The following is a 22385-nucleotide window of genomic DNA, read 5'->3' on the forward strand; positions in this document are numbered from 1 at the left end:
TGCGGTTATCCCATCAGACGTTATGTCTGTTTTTGCAAAATCCAGCAGTTAATTGTGAAAATTACAGATTTTTTCTGGTGGCCATGATAACACACCCTGTGAAACTTTACTGACAGCCTTTCTCTGAAAACTACCTAGAATGGATAGTTAGGAAACCCACTCATGAAGGAAATATATTGGATCTAATGGAAACCTCTTTGAGGATGTCCACATCAAAACTGGCATCAGTGACCAATACATGGCTGTGGCAACAATGATTACCAAAGTACACAGGACAACTAAACAAGCAGAAAGATATGTGTGTTCAGTAAACTAGATAAAAAATCAGTAGTGTCATACCTCAATGAGAAACTTGAAACTTTCAGCACAGGACAGGAGCATGTACAGGAACTCTGGCTCAAGTTTAAAAGACTAGTTGACCATTCACTTGATATATATGTACTCAGTAGAAACGTTCATAATGGGAGGAAACCTCCATGGTATACAGTCACTGTAAAAAGAAATTTCTAAAGAAACAGAGATTACTGCATAATAGGTGTAAAACAAAGTGTAGGGCTATGAATAGAGAGATGCTGTATGAAATGTGCAATCAAGAGACCAATGCATGATACCTTCAGTGACTACCATACCAAAATACTGTCAAGTGATCTTTCACAGAACCCAGAGAAATTCTGGTTATATGTAAAGGCTGTTAGTGACACCAAAGTTAGAGTCCTGTCCATAGTGAATGACACAGGAAATGAAATTGAGGAAAACCCAGGAGAATTGCCCTAATTTAATCCTTGTACCACTAAAAAGATGAATGAAACAATTATTAGTGTCAGTGTCATTGAGAAACAGCTGAAACTGTTAAAATTGGACAATGATTCAGGACCCAGTGGTTTCCCTGTCAGATTCTATACTGAATTTTTGGCTGAGTTAGACTTTCTTCTAATTATAATCTATCATATATCTGTTGAACAACCTGCCCAGTTCTTGGTAAAAGGCACAAGTCACACCCATCTACAAGAAGGGTGGTAGAAGTGATCCACAAAACTACCGCCCGGAATCCTTGACATTAATTTGTTGTAGGATCTTAGAACACGTTCTGAGCTCAGACTTAATGGGGTACCTTGAACTGAATAACCTCCTCAATGCCAACCAGCATGGATTTTGGAAACACCAATCATGTGAAACCCAATTCATACTTTCCTCAAATGATATACTGAAAGCTTTGTATAAGGCAATCAGGCAGATGCTGTATGTCTTGATATCTGAAAAGCATTTGACTGAGTACCACACCTACGTTTATTGTCAAAAGTATGATCATATGGATATCAAGTGAAATTTGTGACTGGATTGAGAGCTTTTTGGTGCGGAGGATGCAACCTGTTATCATGGATGGTGAGTCATCATCAGATGTAGATGTAATTTTGATTGTGCCGCTGGAAAGTGCGATGGGACCCTTGCTGTTCATGTTGCATATTAGAGACCTTGCAGACAGTATTAATAGTAAAAATCAGGATTTTTACAGATGGTGCAGTTATCTATAATGAAGTACTATCTGAAAGAAGCTCCATAAATTTTCAGTCAGAACTTGATAGACTTCAAAGTGTTGCAGAGATTGGAACTTGCTTTAAATGTTCAGAAAAGTAAAATTGAACACTTCACAAAACAAAAACAAAAAATGTAGTATCCTGCGACTACACTATCAACAAGTCACTGTTGGAATCAGCCGACTCATACAAATACCTGGGTGTAACAGTTTGTAGGGATATGAAATGGAATGGTCACATAGGTTCAGCCATGGGTAAAGGACAACTTCGATTTATTGGTAGAATACTGGGAAAGTGCAATCAATCTACCAAGGAGATTGCTTACAACTCTCTTGTGCGACTGGTTGTAAAATATTGCTCAAGTGTGTGAGAATCGTACCAGCTAGTGAATACTGAACATATGGAGAGAAGGGCAGCACGAATGGTCAGAGATTTGTTTGGTCTGTGGGAAAATGTCACAGAGATAATGAAGGAACTGAATTGAAAGACCCTTGAAGACAGACGTAAACTATCCTGAGAAAGTCTACTAACAAAGTTTCAAGAACCAGCTTGAAGTGACTGCTCTAGGAATATACTACAACTTCCTATATATCGCTCACTTAGGGACTGTGAAGATAAGTTTAGAATAATCACTGCATACACAGAGGCATTCAAACAATCATGCTCCATACATGAATGGAACACGAAGAAACCCTAATAACTGGTACAATGGGATGTACCCTCTGTCCTGCATGTCACGGTAGTTGCAGAGTATACTGTAGGTGTAGATGTAGATGTAGATAGTCCAGCATTTTGTGTGCTACCTCCTGACCCAGCCACATAGTTTTGGGTTTACCATCACATTAGGGTAGATTCTGGTCCAATAAATTTTTCTTCTCGTAGAATGATTGATGGGGAGGAAGAGGGGTGAAAGGAAAGGAATTGGAGTACAAGGATATAGTTCAGAAAAGTCTCCAGAACCCCAGATCAGGAGAGGTGCAACTTTCCCAAACTCTACCCCTTGTCGTAAACCTCTCCAGTTCCTTTCCTTTCACCCCTCTTCTTCCCCTTCAACTCTTCTGCCAGAAGCAGTAGCCACTGGCTCTGAAAGCTTGCACAAGAAAAACCTTTTTTATATGTATGTTCTGCTGCTACCACTTGGTGAGTAGATTCTTCACCTATCCATTTACATTATATTGTCAAAAATTGATTACTTTTGTTGTTATAAATAATACAAAAAATTATATACCTACCTTTTATAACTCATATGTTGTTGTTGTTGTGGTCTTCAGTCCTGAGACTGGTTTGATGCAGCTCTCCATGCTACTCTATCCCGTGCAAGCTTCTTCATAACCCTATAGTTTTCTAAATCAAATCCAAAAATGGTATAAATTTTTTGAGTAGAAGAATAATCAATTAATAAAAAGGAAAAGCAAATGTTATTTTTATATGAGGGGACTTAAAAAAGTGAGTTACACATGTTTTGCCATCCTAAGACCATTGCATAGTGCCTTGTCAGAAGGGAGTACATGTTCCGGGGTTCATGCAGAGACAGTTCTGCTGTAGTATGGATATCAGGTGCATCACAGCACAGAAGTGTAGTGGCATGTTACTGGAAATGTGCCCCAAAATTGAAGTATGCTGGACAGTACAATTCTTGAGAGCAAAAGTCTACATTGCATATCGATTCATCATGAAATCCAGATGGTACGTGGACCAAATGTAATGTTGTGTTCACCCGTAGTGAAATGTTGCCAAAAATTTGACCAAGGCTGTACAGAGGTATGTGGTGCTAACTGGGAAGAAATGCCATTGTCATCAATCACAGACAATGATGTTCAGGCTCCAGAGGAATTGATTTGTGGCAGCTTCTGATGATGAGGCTGTCCACACTGCATTTCTCAAATGACTGTTATGACCAAAGAGAAGACTGAGACAAGAGTGTTTGGTAAAACATTCTGGCCATTGTTGACAGAAACTTAGTGATTGTTGAAAAGTAGTGTCATGTATCTGTGTCACATTGAAGTGCAGCATTCAGCAAAACTTTTTTGACCAGCCATAATAATGTGTAACTTACTTTTTGATGTCCTAGTGTACGTGAATGAAAAATGATTCTTACTGTAATGTTTTTTAATTGGATAGATGAAGGGGCAATGATAACGTAAATGGACAAGAGGGTTAAATAAGAAGGAATGATGGCCACATGGGATAATATAACAATGAAAACAATCATTTATTGACAAAATTATATAACTGGATAGATAAAAAATCTACTCACCAAGCATTGGTAGAACACACACATAAAAGAAAGTTGTAACTGGCAAGATATCAGAGTCAGTGGCTCCTTCTTTGGGCAGAAGTGTTGAAGGAGGAGGATCAGGGGTGAAGGAAAAGGACTGGAGATGTCTAGGAAAAGGGGTAGATTTTGGGAAAGTCACCCAGAGGGTCAGGGGAGACTTACTGTATGGGATGAGAAGGAAAGACTGATTCTTGGGGACTGCATCAGATGATATTTAAAAACCTGAGAGCTTAAAGGTGAAGGTGGAAGACAGTGTAATATGCAGACAGAGATGTTTAGTGTAATGTTTAACGTTTGAATTAGACTGCTTAGAAAATAGTAACATGATTACTCTTTTACATGTGGTAGCATATGTGAGGGCACAAAATTTTTTACAGAAATAAATTCAGATTTTTCTCATAAGACTCAGAGGTGCATAGTTTTCTGTAGTCTAGTCGTCTATAAATGAGCAAGATAGGTGGTAATTAATTTTATGTTAGAGCTTACAATTTTTAAGCACAATGAAAAAGACTGGCTCAGCACCCAGAGACAGTGGTCGTTTTAGTGTGAGTTGTGCTTGTGTGAATGTGCGTGTATGTTTTCTATTTTTCAAGAAGTACTTTTTGTGAAAGCTTAATATTTTAGCAGTCTTTTCATTGTGTGTGTCTGAAATTCAACACCTTCTCTGTGGTGAGAACTAATCTCTCCTTTCCATACTATTGTTGTTTGTAAACTAACTTGTTATTTTAGTGAAAGTATAGATTTTGGAATAAGTAAAATCATAACTACAAAACTATAACAGTAGCATTTTGAGAGAATTTCATTTCAAGATTGAAACTTTCTAGAACATGAAAATTTTAGATGTAAATAACTTTTGAAAAATTAAGTGTTCAGAAAAAGTAAAATATTCCCTTGAGAGAGATGAATGAGAGCTTTCAAATAATCTCTGCCAACCCTGACGTAAACAGTTTTAACAAGGTTGATTTTTCACATCCAGATGGCTTACAGTTATAGTAAATTTAGAATATTTATTTAAATTAAATTTTTTGTACTTGAACTGTTTATAATATTATCATCATGTGACTTTAAATTATCCTGTGAACAATAAAGTTTGGTGAAATACTGCATGTATAAGACTTTGTGTACACATCATGTGTGCATTAGATGTATATTGGAAAACAAAGAAATGAAATTTGTTTAAGGGATAGAATTGTAGCAGATAGAGCTATTTCACCTTGCTGTTGTTATTGTTGTGGTCTTCAGTCCGAAGACCGGTTTGATGCATCTCTCTATGCTACTCTACCCTGCGCAAGTCTCTCCATCTCAAAGTAACTACTGCAACCTACATCCTTCTGAATCTGCTTAATGTATTCACTTCTTGGGTTCCTTCTATGATTTTTACCCTCCACGCTTCCCTCCAGTACTAAATTGGTGATCCATTGATGCCTTAGCATGTGTTCTACCAAATGATCTCTTCTTCTAGTTAAGTTGTGCCACAAATTCCGCTTCTCCCCAATTCTATTTCACTAGTTAAGTGATCTATCCATCATTCAACATTCTTCTGTAGCACCAAATTCAAAAGCTTCTATTCTCTTCTTGTCTGAACTGTTTATCATCCATGTTTCACATCCTTACATGGCTTCACACCATACAAATACTTTCAGAAAAGGCTTCCTGATATTTAAATCTATACTCAATATCAACAAATTTATCTTCTTCAGAAACGCTATCCTTGCCATTGCTAGACTGCATTTTATATCCTCTCTACTTTGACCACCCTCAGTTATTTTGCTCTCAAAATAGCAAAACTCATGTGCTACTTTAAGTGTCTCATTTCTGATCTAATTCCCTCAGCACCACATGGTTTAATTCAACCACATTCCATTATCCTCATTTTGCTCTTGTTAATAATCATCGTATATCCTCTTTTCAAGACACTGTCCATTCTGTGCAACTCTTCTTCCAAGTCCTTTGCTGTCCCTGACAGAATTTCAATGTCCTCGGCAAACCTCAAGGTTTTTATTTCTTCTCCCTGGATTTTAATTCCTATTCTAAATTTTTCTTTGGTTTCCTTTACTGTTCATTCAATGTATAGATTGAATAACATAGGGGATAGGTTACAACCCTGTCTCACTCCCTTCTCAATTGCTGCTTCCCCGTTTGTGCCACTTGACTCGTATTTGCCTTCTGGTTTCTGTACAAATTGTAAATAGTGTTTTGCTCCCTGTATTTTACACCTGCCACTTTCAGATCTTGGAAGAGAGTATTCCAGTCAACACTATCAACAGCTTTCTCCAAGCCCACAAATGATATATACATAGATTTGTCATTCCTTAACCTAGCTTCTAAAATAAGTCATAGGGCCAGTATTGCCTCATGTGTTCCTACATTTCTACAGAATCCAAATTGATCTTCCCTGAGGTGGCCTTCTACCAGTTTTTCTATTTGTCTGTAAAGAATTCACGTTAGTATTTTGCAACCGTGACTTATTAATCTGATAATTTGGGGATTTTCACACCTGTCAGCACCTGCTTTCTTTGGAATCAGAATTATTATATTCTTCTTGAAGTCTGAGGGTATTTCGCCTGTCTTATATATTGTTCCCAGTGGATAGAAGAGTTTGGCCATCATTGGCTCTCCCAAGGCCATCAGTAGTTGTAACGAAATGTTGTCTACTCCCGGGGCCTTGTTTCTACTTAGGTCTTTCAGTGCTCTGTCAAATTCTTCACACAGTGTCATATCTCCCATCTCATCTTCATCTATGTCCTCTTCCATTTCCATGATGTTGTCCTAATGTACATTGCTCTTGTACAGACGCTCTATATATTCCTTCCACCTTTCGGATTTCCCGTCTTTGCTTAGGATTTGCTTACCATCTGAGTGCTTGATGTTCACACAGGTGACTCTCTTTTCTCCAGAAGTCTCTTTAATTTTCCTGTAGGCAGCATCTATCTTACCCCTAGTGATATATGCTTCTACATCCTTACATTTGTCCTCTAGCCATTCTCGCCGTTTTGTACTTTCTGTTGAACTCATTTTTATTCCTTTTCACCTGCTTCATTTACTGCATTTTTATATTTTCCCCATGCATCAATTAAATTCAATATCTCTTGTGTTACCCAAGGATTTTTACTAGTCTTTGTCTTTTTACCTACATGCCTTCACTATTCCATCTCTCAAAGTTACCCAATCTTCTTCTACTGTATTCCTTGTTCTTGTCAATTGTTCCCTAATGCTCCCTCTGAAACTCTCTACAACCTGTAGTTCTTTCAGTTTATCCAGGTCCCATCTCCTTAAATTCCTACCTCTTTACAGTTTCTTTAGTTTTGATCTACAGTTCATAACCAATAAATTGTGGTCAGAGTCCACATCTGCCCCTGGAAATGTCTTACAGTTTAAAACCTGGTTCCTAAATCTCTGTCTTACCATTATGTAATCAATCTGAAACCTTCCAGTGTCTCCAAGTCTCTTCCATGTATACAACCTTCTTTCATGATTCTTAAACCAAATATTAACTATGATTAAATTATGTGCTGTGCAAAATTCTACAGGTGGCTTCCTCTTTCATTCCTTATCCTCACTCCATATTTTCATACTACTTTTCCTTCTCTTCCTTTTCCTACTATTGAATTCCAGTCCCCCATGACTATTAAATTTTCATCTCCCTTAACTATTTGAAAAATTTCTTTTATCTCATCAACATTTCTTCAATCTCTTCATCATCTGCAGAGCTAGTTGCATATAAACTTGTACTACTGTGGCAGGCATGGGCTTTATGTCTATCTTGACTACAGTAATGTGTTCACTATGCTGTTTGTAATTGCTTATCTCCATTCCTATTTTTTTTGTCCATTATTAAATGTACTCCTGCATTACCCCTATTTGATTTTATGTTTATAAGCCTGTATACACCTGACCACAAGCTGTGTTCCTCCTGTCACTGAACATTTCCTTTTTTGAATTTTCTAACCTACCTTCCCAATTAATGGATCTGACATTCCACATTCCAATCCATAGAATGCAAGTTTTGTTTCTCCTGATAATAGCATCCTTGTGAGTAGTCCCTACCCATAGATCCGAATGGGGGACTATTTTACCTCTAGAATATTTTACCCAAGAGGATGCCATCATCATTTAACCATACAGTAAAGCTGCATGCCGGAAAAAATTATGGTTGTAGTTTCCCCTTGGTTCCAGCCGTCTGCAGTACCAGCACAGCAATGCTGCCTTGGTTGATGTTACAAGGCCAGTTCAGTCATGCCACTGCAACTACTGAAACGGCTGCTGCCCCTCTTCAGCAGCCACATGTTTGTTTGGCCTCTTAACAGATACCCCTCTGTTGTGGTTGCACCTACAGTACAGCTAACTGCATTGCTGAGGCATGCAAGCCTCCCCACGAATGGCAAGGTCCATGTTTCATGATTAATGCCGAAAGTCAAATATGGGTGGTTCATTTTATCAGAGGTTTGTTCAGCGAGCACAAAAGCATCATGGGGGATAGTCATTCAACTCCAGTTAAAATCCCAAGAACATATGTTTGTAGCGCAATCAACCAATATAGTGCTTCCTCAAGTGATATCTCACAAAAAGCTCTGATGCTAAAATTAGAGATGTGAGCATATATGAAAGCTTACCAACAATCATTCTTCTTGCCCACCATTCATCACTAGAACAGGAAAGGAAGGAAGTGCAGTGACCCACAAAGAACCATCCAACATACACCACAAGGAGGTTTCCAGAGTATAGATATAGATGTAGATTATAAAGTCTTGATCTGATGCGGTAGGACTAACTATAACTTGCAGCTCAATTTTAGAGACTATATTTTTCGTACCAGGACGTAAAGGAAAAACCATGGACATGAAGTTTTCATAGATAACTGATACAGTTGATGCATGGTTAATTGCCAGAAATGTCTAATCCCACCAAGGCTGTCTCCATCCTATCCCAGTGATTTCCAGCCTGGTCTGTAGGTCTATTTTTAGGGTAAATCAGTTCGAAAGACAGAGCTGCATAATAAATGTTTCAGGTGGAACAACTACTGCAGTTTTGATGAAGCACAGACATTTTTTTAAAGCTGCATTTAGTCTCTTCCATGAAAACATCAATACCCTCATTAGTAAAAAGAAGGAACAGTACTAAAAAAATGAAATAACAGATGAAATTTCAGCTGATTTGTCATGCATATTGGAACATCACATGGAAATCATTGAAATTGAAAAGATGTGCCTTAATGGTACAAATTAAAATTTTACTATTATAGAACCAATAAAAAGAGACGTGCAGTGAGTTACTTATGCAAAAAAGAGGTTGAGTGGTAGGGTTTTCAGATTAATGAATTTTGGGCTGAACAGCTCTTTGAATGCTGTGCCACAATAGTGGATTATGAAAGACACAGTTATTCTAAACTTCCACTCTGGTAGCAAGTTTGTTTTATTAAAAACTGAATATAGGAATTTATTGCTACTCAACATGTGCACAATTACATTTAAGTTACTTTGAACATAGGCATTGTTTGAGAATTGGTTTTTAGTTATTTCCAAGAATAGTGTTACAATAAATGTATCATATCAGCTATTTGTTTTAGTATTTTATAAACAATAGGTGGTTGTAAGTGCTTTATACATTGTTTCAAATACAAAAACATTTTAATAATGATTATAAATTTTTAATATAATAAGTCATTAAAACTTCTATTATTTTCATAATTAGAGCATTTAACATAAAACAGTTTTATAAAAATCTCTTATAACTCTCTATATTTTGTGTATTATGCAGTATTCTGCATGTTTTGGCATGAGTAAATCAAAACTATACAGTGATAAAAAAAAGGATTCTCATGTATCTTGTCAGGTGTAAGTGTCAATACTTTTACCTGACAAGCTGTATGAGATGTCATCCTTCTGCCATCTGCTAGGAAAGACCACAAACTGCACAGTACTTGTGTTAAACATACACTGCTTGAAACTTCCTGGCAGATTAAAGCTGTGTGCCGGACCAAGACTCAAACTCGGGACCTTTGCTTTTCGCGGGCAAGTGCTCTGTCAACTGAGCTACCCAAGCACGACTCACGCCCCGTCCTCACAGCTTTACTTCTGCCAGTACCTTGTCTCCTACACTGCTTGTTTGTGAACTATGAATTGTAATTTTACATACGTGCTGTTCATTACTACTATCATTATGAATGATGTACTATATGCTTTTCTCTTGTGAATATTACCAATAAATAAGTGAACTATTCTGAACTTCATCAATTCATTTTTATGTCTTTTAGGGCCGTCTATCGCAAAGCAGACATCTATCTTCTTGATGATCCTCTTTCTGCTGTTGATCCACATGTAGGCAGACATCTCTTTGATCAGTGTATTACGGGATTGCTCAAAAATAGCATATGTGTTCTTGTTACTCATCAGATCCAGTTTCTGCATCATGTAGATGAAATAGTTATTCTTCAAGATGTAAGTCTTATTTTGTTCTTTAATATATTGTGACAGTATCAGTGTACAAACTGCTTATTTTTCACATTTGTGTAAACTGTGACAAACATTGTATTAACATTTATCACTAGGTGCAGAACCAGCCACTACAGGCTATCACTGTAAAGCATACTGACAATCAGTGCTAATCTTCTCACATCAATAATAATGGGAATTATTTCTATATTAATTTTTATAGATAAAGGAAAAATGTACTACTTTTTGAACAAAGTCACTGCTCTTCTTCTTAAAATGTTCAGCTGTTGTTTTTGTTTAATACTTCACACTCATTTAGAGAACACTATCAACTGTCCATATGCAGTGAAAGTTGAAACTGTTTAAACCAAAAATGGAAACTCCAGGTTGGAATATCAATGATGTAGGAGAAGATAGATTGCTACTTACTGTAAATATTACACATTATGTTACAGACAGGCACAATAAAAATACACTTACACATAAGCTTTTGGCTACAGCCTTTGTTGGAAAAAGAAAGAGAAACACACACAGTTCAGTCACACAAGCAAGCACACCTCACACACATGTGACCACCAACTTTGGCAGCTCAGACCAGAAAGCAACTGTCATGAGGCATGGAAGCAGCAATCTTGGGGGGCTGGTGGGGGGCAGAGGGATGGGGGGCTGGTAAAGGGGAAGGGATAGCTGTGTACAGGTAGGGGAAGAGAGGAGTGTCATCAGGCAGAGTGTGCATGCACTAGACGGACTACAGGTGCAGTGTCTGGAGCTTGTGGGGCAAGGAGGTGGGGAAAACTGAGCAAAAAGGAGAGGAATAGAGAAAGATAGACATTGGCAGAGGGTGGCACACAAAGAGGGTTGTAGACAAGAATGGGGAGGAACTGGTATGACAGAGAGGGTGGAAACTATTGGATGGAGATGGTGGGGACAGTATGTTAAGATAGGTTGAAGCCTGGGTAATTATGGGAACAGAGAATGTTTGTAAGGATAACTCCCATCTGCACACAAAGAAGTGCTTTCTTCATGAGCCAATACAACCCCAGACTGGAACAGCTAAACAACATCCTTCAACAAGGCTTTGATTACCTATTGTCATGACCTGAAATGAGGGACATCCTACACAAGATCGGTCCACCCCTGTCTTCCATTGCCACCCAACCTCCACAACACCCTAGTTCAGCACTATGTCACTCCCAATCCCAACCCTTTGTCACAAGGATCGTATTCCACTGGAACACCCAGGTGTTAGACCTGCCCATCCACCTACTCAGCAATTCCTTTTCCAATATTGCCACAAGATTATCCTATCCCATCAGAGGCTGAGCCACCTGTGAAAGCAGCCATGTCATGTACCAGCTCTGCTGCAATCATTGCACAGTGTTTTATATTTGTATGGTTGTCCTCAAGGATGCATGACCACTGCCAAACTGTGACCAAAAACAAAGTAGACCCCACTATGGAACAATATGCAGCAGAACATAATGTCCTTGACTTCAATTGCTGCTTCGCTGCCTGAGTCATCTGAATCCTCCCCTCCACCACCAGCTTTTCTGAACTGAATCGATGGAAGCTATCCTAACAACACATTCTCTGCTCCCATAATTGTCACAGCCTGAAGGTATGGTAATATACCACCCAGACACCCTCCATCCAGCAGGTTCGACCCCCTCTGCCCTGTTACCTCCTCCCCATTCTCAACTCCCACCCACTTTGTGTGCTGCCCTCTGCTAATGCACCTGACCATCTTTCCTGCTCCTCTCCTTTTTAGCTCCACTTTTCCCACCTCCTGATGCTGCACCTGTTGGCAGTCTGGTCCACGAACACTCAGCCAGACAGTGCTCCTCTCTCTTCCCACCCACAAACTGCTATCCCTTCCCCCTTCCCCTTCCCACCCAGTCCACAATGCGACGTCCATTTCACTTGATGGCTGCAGTGTAGTCTGAGCTGACAGAGTTGGCAGTCGTGTGCTTGAGGTGTGCTCACTTGTGTGAATGCATGGTGTGTGTTTCTCTTTCTTTTTCTGATGAAATCTATTGCTAAAAGCTTATGTGTAAGTGTCTTTTAATTTTAACCGCCTGCAACTTACTGTGTCCTCTTTACAGCAAGTAGCAATCTATCAGTTCCTACATGGTTAAAATTGTTTAATATAAACATAAGTACTAACTGACATTTATGTCCCCTAGTCCATGTAGTCTGATCAATTGTAGGAACACATGATACAGCACTCTTTTATTTTATTTTTGAATATCTGGTGATTTCTGATTTCCTTCCTGATCTCTGCCAGTAACTTGTTAAAGACCTTTGCACCAAAATATGAAACTCCATAGACAGGAACGCAGTCTGTGTGGAAATTACACTACTGGCCATTAAAATTGCTACACCACGAAGATGACGTGCTACAGATGCAAAATTTAACCGACAGGAAGAAGATACTAAAATATGCAAATGATTAGCTTCTCAGAGCATTCACACAAGGTTGTTGCCGGTGGCGACACCTACAATGTGCTGACATGAGCAAAGTTTTCAACTGATTTCTCATACACAAACAGCAGCTGACTGGTGTTGCCTGGTGAAACGTTGTTGTGATGCCTCGTGTAAGGAGGAGAAATGTGTACCATCATCTTTCTGACTTTGATAAAGATCGGAGTGTAGCATATCGCGATTGCGGTTTATCGTATAGCGACATTGCTCCTCGCGTTGGTTGAGATCCAATGACTGTTAGCAGAATATGAAATCGGTGGGTTCAGGAGGGTAATACAGAATGCTGTGCTGGATCCCAATGGCCTCATATCACCAGCAGTCGTGATGACAGGCATCTTATCCACATGGCCGTAATGGATCATGCAGCCACGTCTCGATCCCTGAGTCAACAGATGGGGATGTTTGCAAGACAACAACCATCTTAACGAACAGTTCGATGACATTTGCAGCAGCATGGACTATCAGCTGCATCACAGACAGGAGTGCCAGCGTTGGTGTACTCAACGACGAACCTGGGTGCACGAATGGCAAAACATTATTTTTTCGGATGAAGCCAGGTTCTGTTTACAGCATCATGATGATCGCATCCATGTTTGGCGACATTGCGGTGAATGCACATTGGAAGCACGTACTCGTCATCGCCAAACTGGTGTATCACCTGGCGTGATGGTATGGGGTGCCATTGGTTACACGTCTTGGTCACCTCTTGTTCGCATTGACGGCACTTTGAACAGTGGACGTTACATTTCAGTTGTTTTACGACCCGTGGCTCTACCCTTCATTTCATCCCTTCAAAACCCTACATTTCAGCAGGATAATGCACGACCGCATGTTGCAGGTCCTGCACGGTCCTTTCTGGATGCAGAAAATGTTTGACTGCTGCCCTGGCCAGCACATTCTCCAGATCTGTCACCAATTGAAAACGTATGGTCAATGGTGGCCGGGCAACTGGCTCGTCACAATACGCCAGTCACTACTCTTGATGAATTGTGGTACCGTGTTGAAGCTGCATGGGCAGCTGTACCTGTACACGACATCCAAGCTCTGTCTGACTCAATGCCCAGGCGTATCAAGGCCGTTATTACGGCCAGAGGTGGTTGTTCTGGGTACTGATTTCTCAGGATCGATGCACCCAAATTGCATGAAAATGTAATCACATGTCAGTTCTAGTATGGTATATATGTCCAATGAATACCTGTTTATCATTTGCATTTCTTCTTGGTGAAGCAAATTTAATGGCCAATAGTGTACTTTTACTTATAGTATTATGAAATTAACAGTTCACCCTAAATTTATACTTATTATTAATCAAATGTACCATTATATACTCTCAATCTCCCTGAAGAGCTTTAGCAAGATGTTTATTTACCTACCCTGCACAATATTCCTACTGCACACTTTTGTATTATAAATGGTTTTCTGGTCTTACGTGCATATCCACAGAAGATTTTACAATAGAGCAGTTGTTGTTGTTGTGGTCTTCAGTCCTGAGACTGGTTTGATGCAGCTCTCCATGCTACTCTATCGTGTGCAAGCTTCTTCATCTCCCAGTACCTACTGCAACCTACATCCTTCTGAATCTGGTTAGTGTATTCATCTCTTGATCTCCCTCTACGATTTTTACCCTCCACGCTGCCCTCCAATACTAAATTGGTGATCCCTTGATGCCTCAACACATGTCCTACCAACCGATCCCTTCTTCTAGTCAAGTTGTGCCACAAACTTCTCTTCTCCCCAATCCTATTCATTACTTCCTCATTAGTTATGTGATCTACCCATCTAACCGTCAGCATTATTCTGTAGCACCACATTTCAAAAGCTTCTATTCTCTTCTTGTCCAAACTATTTATCGTCCATGTTTCACTTCCATACAGGGCTACACTCCGTACAAATGCTTTCAGAAATGACTTCCTGACACTTAAATCTATACTCGATGTTAACAAATTTCTCTTCTTCAGAAACACTTTCCTTGCCATTGCCAATCTACATTTTATGTCCTCTCTACTTCGACCATCATCAGTTATTTTGCTCCCCAAATAGCAAAATTCCTTTACTACTTTAAGTGTCTCATTTCCTAATCTAATTCCCTCAGCATCACCCTACTTAATTCGACTACATTCCATTAGCCTCGTTTTGCTTTTGTTGATGTTCATCTTATACCCTCCTTTCAAGACACTATCCATTCCATTCAACTGCTCTTCCAAGTCCTTTGCTGTCTCTGACAGAATTACAATGTAATCGGTGAACCTCAAAGTTTTTATTTCTTCTCCATGGATTTTAATACCTACTCCAAATTTTTCTTTTGTTTCCTTTACTGCTTGCTCAATATACAGGTTGAATAACATTGGGGACAGGCTACAACCCTGTCTCACTCCCTCTACTGAATGAAATTATGTTAACAATCCCACCTGCTGATCAACGTAGTGACAGAGATTGCTAAAGTCCATGTCAGACAGAACTGAACTCTATTGTTAACTTGTGGTGGCAGCACCGTCCAACACATGAAGGGCTGAACTACGGCACTGCCAACACAAGTAGAGGCAGCTGTACCGTTACGCCGAATTTCGGCAACGGTGCATGGCACACCGGACTGCACGGGGACAAAAGCAGGCGGACAGTGCGAGCTAGTCGACGCGACGCGACACACGTCTCTCAGTCCTCCCGCCGCGGACCACATGCGTCGAGTCAACGTGACTCCGCCGTAAATGCGTACGCGCGGTCATAAACGCAGTTGCCGCTAAAATGTCTTTCGCTCCTTCGCGGACTTTACGGCGCCTCTGGTCGAGCCAGGAGCAGAACATTCTGTGATGCGGCCTTTTGTCTCACTCGGTCCATGCGGTTGCGCCACGGCTCATCACTGGAGTGTATACCCTCCGGGATCGGTGATCAGGCCGTGCCGCCAGTGCAACGCACCTGCATGGACGGACATTAGCGATGAATGGTGTTTGTCATTTATTTTAACGGTAGGAAGAATAAATGTGTCCTGTCCCAAAACTGCTTAGTCGTTTTTGTCACCAAGCCTCTCCCTTTGAGCATAGTGCGTGGGTGCGGCAATAAAGCCGGGTCACTGCACGTGAGTGACTGTAAGCGGGGAAACCACACGTTCCCGCTTCAAACTTACATACCTCAATTTGTAATCCGTCTGGATGTCTAGGAATTTTTCACACAAAGTTTCATCTGGTATAGGTCCATTGATCTCCACTGTGTGTTATCCATACTGTCTCAGGTATGCATTAACTTAGATAACTAAACATTTGCAGTATAAAGCTGTGAACTTAATGAATCATTTCAAGATGTGAAGCGTAGATTACAGTTACCTATTCGTTAATTCATTTCTGTTTCATATGTAGCGCATTATGACACTGGATTAACATTCAGAAGCAGTAGGATTCAAATCAAAGTGTGGCTACACAGAGTAACTTTTCCTACATTTCAGTATATGATTTATATGACAAGTTGGTTCACTTTGAAGGGACATGGCCAGTTTGCTTCCCCATCCTTCCCCTATTTGAGCAATGTTAGGAGAAACACGTGTGTTAAAGGATGTTATGGTTACTTATTTTGATGATTTATTCTTACAGTATAACTAATTACTTTAATTGTCAAGGGATATATTACTGTATTTCCTATTCATTCACATATACCAATTTAGGACCTGAAAAATTGTGTGTTGATGAAAAATGAAAAAAAAGAATACTGTTTGCAATATGAGCTATTTGAGAAAAAGAATTATCTGTTATTATTTTCAGGGCTTTGTTGAAGCAAAAGGCAGTTATTCTGAACTTCAGGAGTCTGGTCTTAATTTTGCAAAACTGATGAGTTCTGAGTTTGAAGATACAAGTGTGGAGGAAGACATTGAGCCTGAAGATGAAGTAGGAAAACGAGATCCTATTGAGGTGAGCTAGATTAAAACTTGTAACTAAACTTAACAATTGTCACATTTACAATGCTTACTTCAAATTGTTCTTCTCATAAATTATCTCTAAATCATTTGTTGTGTCTAAATAGCTCCAAAGTTTACTTAAACACACAGGCCACCATGTAATGTGATGTGACAGCAGCACTCTTAGCATATGAGATCAAAACTATAGCATGTGAGGAAACACATTGACATGAATGGCACCCCTTTTCTGACACACCATCCCAACAAATCATGCCACAAAACACGCAGGCCACTGGGCACTCATCCATGTATTAAGGAAACATTTTTGCTCTCAGAAACAGTAGTTAACTGAATTCTTTCTGTTAGGATACTATATATTCATTACTAGTTATGAGCATTCCTTATGTGTAACATTTTTATTGTTTCCTGTTACATATTCTAATATCTATACATTCCTTAATTTTATACTCAAGTACTTTTACATGGCATCTTTCTCTCATTCCATACATTCGTACACTCCCCTGAAGGGTCTCCTTCAGGATAGGATTTATGGAACATGCTGTGTGAATGAATGGCGAGAATTTTGTCATACAAACTGCCTATTGGCTTCTGTCTCGGGTTCTTCGGCCGACGTTCATCTAATGATTTTTCTGACGTTTCGCCAGCACGAGTGGCTGGCATTGTCAAAGCTTCACCCTCCATTGCCGGTGGTGAACTGGAGCCGAGCTCGCGGGCGCAGGCTATATGTACCTGGCGCGCCAACGTCCGAGGGCTTCTCCGCGGTCATTTCCGGTGCGGTTCTCCTCTTGCTACCTGCGACGGTCGTTCGCTACAGTACGGGAAGCCAGGATCCGTTGACCTTAAGGCTTTCCTCTTTCTTGTTCAAACTGTTCGCGTGTTTTTGTATTTCTACAGCTTCTCTGAACAAGCGCGTGTGATAGTGCTTCTCTACAGCCAGAACTTCCGTGTCGGCGAATTTTATTACATGGTCGGTCTCATTCAGTGCGTGCTCTGCCACGGCCGATTTCTCCACCTGCCCCAACCTGCAATGTCGCTTATGCTCTTTGATCCTGGTGTTAATGGATCGTCCAGTCATTCCGACATAAACTTTTCCGCATGTGCATGGTATGCGGTATATTCCCGACATTGCAAGTGGGTCTCTTTTCTCCTTCGCCGATCTAAGAAACTCTTTGATCCTCCTTGTCGGTTTGAAAATCGTCTTTACACCATGTTTGCGCAATATACGGCCGATTCTGTCCGTCACTCTGGGAATGTATGGCAGAAAGGCCGTACCCGACAATTCTTTTTCCGGTTCCTTACTTCGCCGAGGTTTGGGCTCTGTTACACTTCTAATATAATTTGTGGAGTAACCATTGCTCCTCAGGACAGTTTCCAGGTGTTGCATTTCTCATTTGAGGTGTTGCGGCTCACAAATTCGTCCTGCTCTCGTTACGAGCGTACTAATCATGCCTCTTTTCTGGCTCGGGTGGTGGTTTGACAGTTTGTGCAGGTATCGGTCCGTGTGAGTCGGTTTTCGATACACGCTGTGTCCCAGATCTTCGCCGTCCCTTGTGACCAGAACATCTAGAAATGGCAGTTTCTTGTCCTTTTCTACTTCCATGGTAAATGTTATGTTGGCATGGAGGCTGTTCAAGTGTCTTAGGAAGTCACTGAGCTGTTCTTCACCATGGCTCCACACCACGAAAGTATCATCGACGTACCTGTACCACACCTTAGGTTTGCAAGTCGCCGAGTCCAGTGCCTGTGCTTCGAATTGTTCCATGAAGAAGTTGGCCACCACTGGACTGAGAGGACTACCCATGGCGACGCCTTCCAGCTGTTCGTAGAAATCGCCATTCCACGTGAAATAGCTCGTGGTGAGACATGCATGGAAGAGCTTCCCTTCCTTGTGAAAGGGCAGAGGAAATACGCACGGAAACAGCCAGGATACTGCGCCGAACAAAACCACCAGCTTGCAACCTGAAGAAAGAAGAGGTACAAGCCATTAAGAATCTCAACGCCGACAAGAGTATATTGGTACTGCCTGCCGATAAGGGGAATGCGACCATCGTAATGAAGACCGAAGATTATGAGCAAAAGATCCGAGACCTATTAGATCCGACGACGTACCGAAAACTAAGCGCAGATCCGACGCAACGTATCACACGGAATACGAATCGATTAATCAAGGCGTCTTCTCTGCCGGCGGACATACAGAGAAACCTGCGCAACACAGAAGCCCTACCACCTCGGCTGTATGGATTACCCAAGATCCATAAGAACAACGTTCCACTGAGACCGATCGTTAGCGCTCCTGGATCACCGACATATAAACTGGCAAAACACTTGGCCTCTCTGCTCCAGCCACACGTGGGGAAGACCGACACATACATTAAGGACTCAGGACATTTCATTGAGAAGCTGAAGAAACTGAAACTTGCACCAAACGACATCCTGGTCAGCTTTGATGTTGTTTCGTTATTTACGAAAGTGCCACTCAGTGACGCTCTGGAGCACATCGGTTCCATTTTTCCGCTAGACATCAGAAAGCTCTTCCATGCATGTCTCACCACGAGCTATTTCACGTGGAATGGCGATTTCTACGAACAGCTGGAAGGCGTCGCCATGGGTAGTCCTCTCAGTCCAGTGGTGGCCAACTTCTTCATGGAACAATTCGAAGCACAGGCACTGGACTCGGCGACTTGCAAACCTAAGGTGTGGTACAGGTACGTCGATGATACTTTCGTGGTGTGGAGCCATGGTGAAGAACAGCTCAGTGACTTCCTAAGACACTTGAACAGCCTCCATGCCAACATAACATTTACCATGGAAGTAGAAAAGGACAAGAAACTGCCATTTCTAGATGTTCTGGTCACAAGGGACGGCGAAGATCTGGGACACAGCGTGTATCGAAAACCGACTCACACGGACCGATACCTGCACAAACTGTCAAACCACCACCCGAGCCAGAAAAGAGGCATGATTAGTACGCTCGTAACGAGAGCAGGACGAATTTGTGAGCCGCAACACCTCAAATGAGAAATGCAACACCTGGAAACTGTCCTGAGGAGCAATGGTTACTCCACAAATTATATTAGAAGTGTAACAGAGCCCAAACCTTGGCGAAGTAAGGAACCGGAAAAAGAATTGTCGGGTACGGCCTTTCTGCCATACATTCCCAGAGTGACGGACGGAATCGGCCGTATATTGCGCAAACATGGCGTAAAGACGATTTTCAAACCGACAAGGAAGATCAAAGAGTTTCTTAGATCGGCGAAGGAGAAAAGAGACCCACTTGCAATGTCGGGAATATACCGCATACCATGCACATGCGGAAAAGTTTATGTCGGAATGACTGGACGATCCATTAACACCAGGATCAAAGAGCATAAGCGACATTGCAGGTTGGGGCAGGTGGAGAAATCGGCCGTGGCAGAGCACGCACTGAATGAGACCGACCATGTAATAAAATTCGCCGACACGGAAGTTCTGGCTGTAGAGAAGCACTATCACACGCGCTTGTTCAGAGAAGCTGTAGAAATACAAAAACACGCGAACAGTTTGAACAAGAAAGAGGAAAGCCTTAAGGTCAACGGATCCTGGCTTCCCGTACTGTAGCGAACGACCGTCGCAGGTAGCAAGAGGAGAACCGCACCGGAAATGACCGCGGAGAAGCCCTCGGATGTTGGCGCGCCAGGTACATATAGCCTGCGCCCGCGAGCTCGGCTCCAGTTCACCACCGGCAATGGAGGGTGAAGCTTTGACAATGCCAGCCACTCGTGCTGGCGAAACGTCAGAAAAATCATTAGATGAACGTCGGCCGAAGAACCCGAGACAGAAGCCAATAGGCAGTTTGTCAACAAGTGGCCACGAAAGCCTCAACAATTTTGAATTTTGTCATATTTCTTCACCCACATTCCAATGTGAATTAGTGTCCCATTGATAAACCCTACCCCTTCTGGAAATCACACAGGTTCAAATTTGGTGATTTTGGTGGCCACTCAGTTTGGAATGATTGCCCAATGTTTTGGTTTTCTCCAAACGTATTACACAGTAACCTAGTGACCCCATGAGCAATGTGATGAGGAGCTCCTGCATGCTTCAGAAAGATGAGCCCAAAGCACCTCCTCCTGTAGAGCACGGATAACATGTTGATGAAGCAGATCACAATAGCATGTGCCATTCACACTGCATGTCCTTGGTTCCTGGGATCTGAGTTCCTCAAAGACAAATGGGCCAGTCTTAACTGTGTCATGGAGCCACACCACACAGTGATGCATTGACTATGCAGTGGAACTTCATGAACATTTGTCATTGGTAATGATTCCCAAATGTGACAATTGTTAGTATTCACTGAAAGAAACATAAGAGCAAAGTCTACTTCAATGTCTGTACCACGTGGCAAAAGTTGGTGTGTAACGTGAAATTTGTACAGATACCATTTCACAGTTGTTCACAGCACTTTTGTCCATGGAATGTTTGGCCATCACAGCACAGCTTGTACACTGTTTGCACACTGCACATTGCAGCCAACATACTCATCAATGGCATCAATAAGTTCTTTAATAATGAATGACACAACTGGTCATCAGCCTCTCCCAGGAGCAATTCCTAAATCCCTGGTTAATTCGAACTTCCAAATCATGTTCTTCAACCCTGGTGCAGAACGGGGTGCTCTCTCTATTCCTTTAATGTGTCAGTACTCACTAATAGCAGCAGCACTATTGCTGTCATTTTGATAAAGCAGCTTTATGAGTAAAGCCCTGTTAACCTTCTCCAGACCCATGTTGGCTCTCTGTAACCATAATGGACACTGATGCTTATGTTTCAAACCTACGTTGCCATATCAATACTGGTGCTTAATGACAAGTCATGACACTAACACTACTAACAACACAAATCTTGCACTGCACAGTCTGAATGTCATTCCCATAAAGATGGATATCCATATGGCAGATATGATAGTTTCTGTCTTCACTGGCTCAAGTAGTGAAAGTTAAATTATAACCACCTTGTACATGCACAGATTGTTGCCTTGTCTGTACCAGAGTACTCGTTACTATGGAACATTGTGAGTCAGTCCATGTTGCTTACCTGCCCCTCAGATGCAAACATCTGACAAGTCCTAGCTGGCAAATCATTGTAATCAATCAGAAATATTCCTGTTAGAGCAAAATGAATGTTTCATTCCTCAGTGAAATCCCAAACAATAAATGAACCAATCTTCACCGTTTCTGTTCATCTAGGCTACTAGTCAACCAAAGTGTGCAGTAGATGCTGTATGACATTGGTAATCAAACTGTTCTGCTCAAGAGCCAATACTGATGTTACGGGGAAGCACCTCAGGCCACATATATACCAATCTTATTGTTAATTGGTAATCTGCATAAATTGGCATGTTATGAACCCCCAGTAAACCAACTACATTACAGGCATGGTAGATTGGCTTTCGCCCCCAAGTACTGATAGTTAAAAGTCAGCACCATTTTGAACACTTCATGTTGACTATGGTCTGTTTCAGACTGGTGGCAACCTCAGCAGTCTAACACTTGTGACACTATAATTTCATGGAGAAGTGTTGGTTTTACCATGTGCATGATTGACTGCCCTTAATAATAGTATTTGTACTTATATTTAAATACACTGTTGAATATGAGACACCATCACAAAAGTTTGATAAGTGATTTAAATGCCAGTTTCCTTCTAGCCACTATGTTGTATTAAAACAACCTTAATTAATTTATCATTCCTTGTTACAAATAAGTAAAGCTTTTGAA

The 22385-nt window shown here is 41.1% G+C and overlaps 1 protein-coding gene across 2 annotated transcripts in view; it reads left to right on the forward strand.

The window, feature by feature from the left end:
- The window catches only part of LOC126236177 (probable multidrug resistance-associated protein lethal(2)03659), a 298489-nt gene that overhangs the window by 169536 nt on the left and 106568 nt on the right, over window positions 1-22385 (forward strand). For both annotated transcript variants that reach the window (XM_049945273.1, XM_049945274.1), the window contains 2 exons: window positions 10067-10250; window positions 16475-16621. In XM_049945273.1, coding sequence (XP_049801230.1) covers window positions 10067-10250; window positions 16475-16621 — 331 coding nt within the window. The remainder of the gene's footprint in view (window positions 1-10066; window positions 10251-16474; window positions 16622-22385) is intronic.

Source organism: Schistocerca nitens, chromosome 2 (genome assembly GCF_023898315.1).
Source record: "Schistocerca nitens isolate TAMUIC-IGC-003100 chromosome 2, iqSchNite1.1, whole genome shotgun sequence".
NCBI classification, from domain to species: domain Eukaryota; kingdom Metazoa; phylum Arthropoda; class Insecta; order Orthoptera; family Acrididae; genus Schistocerca; species Schistocerca nitens.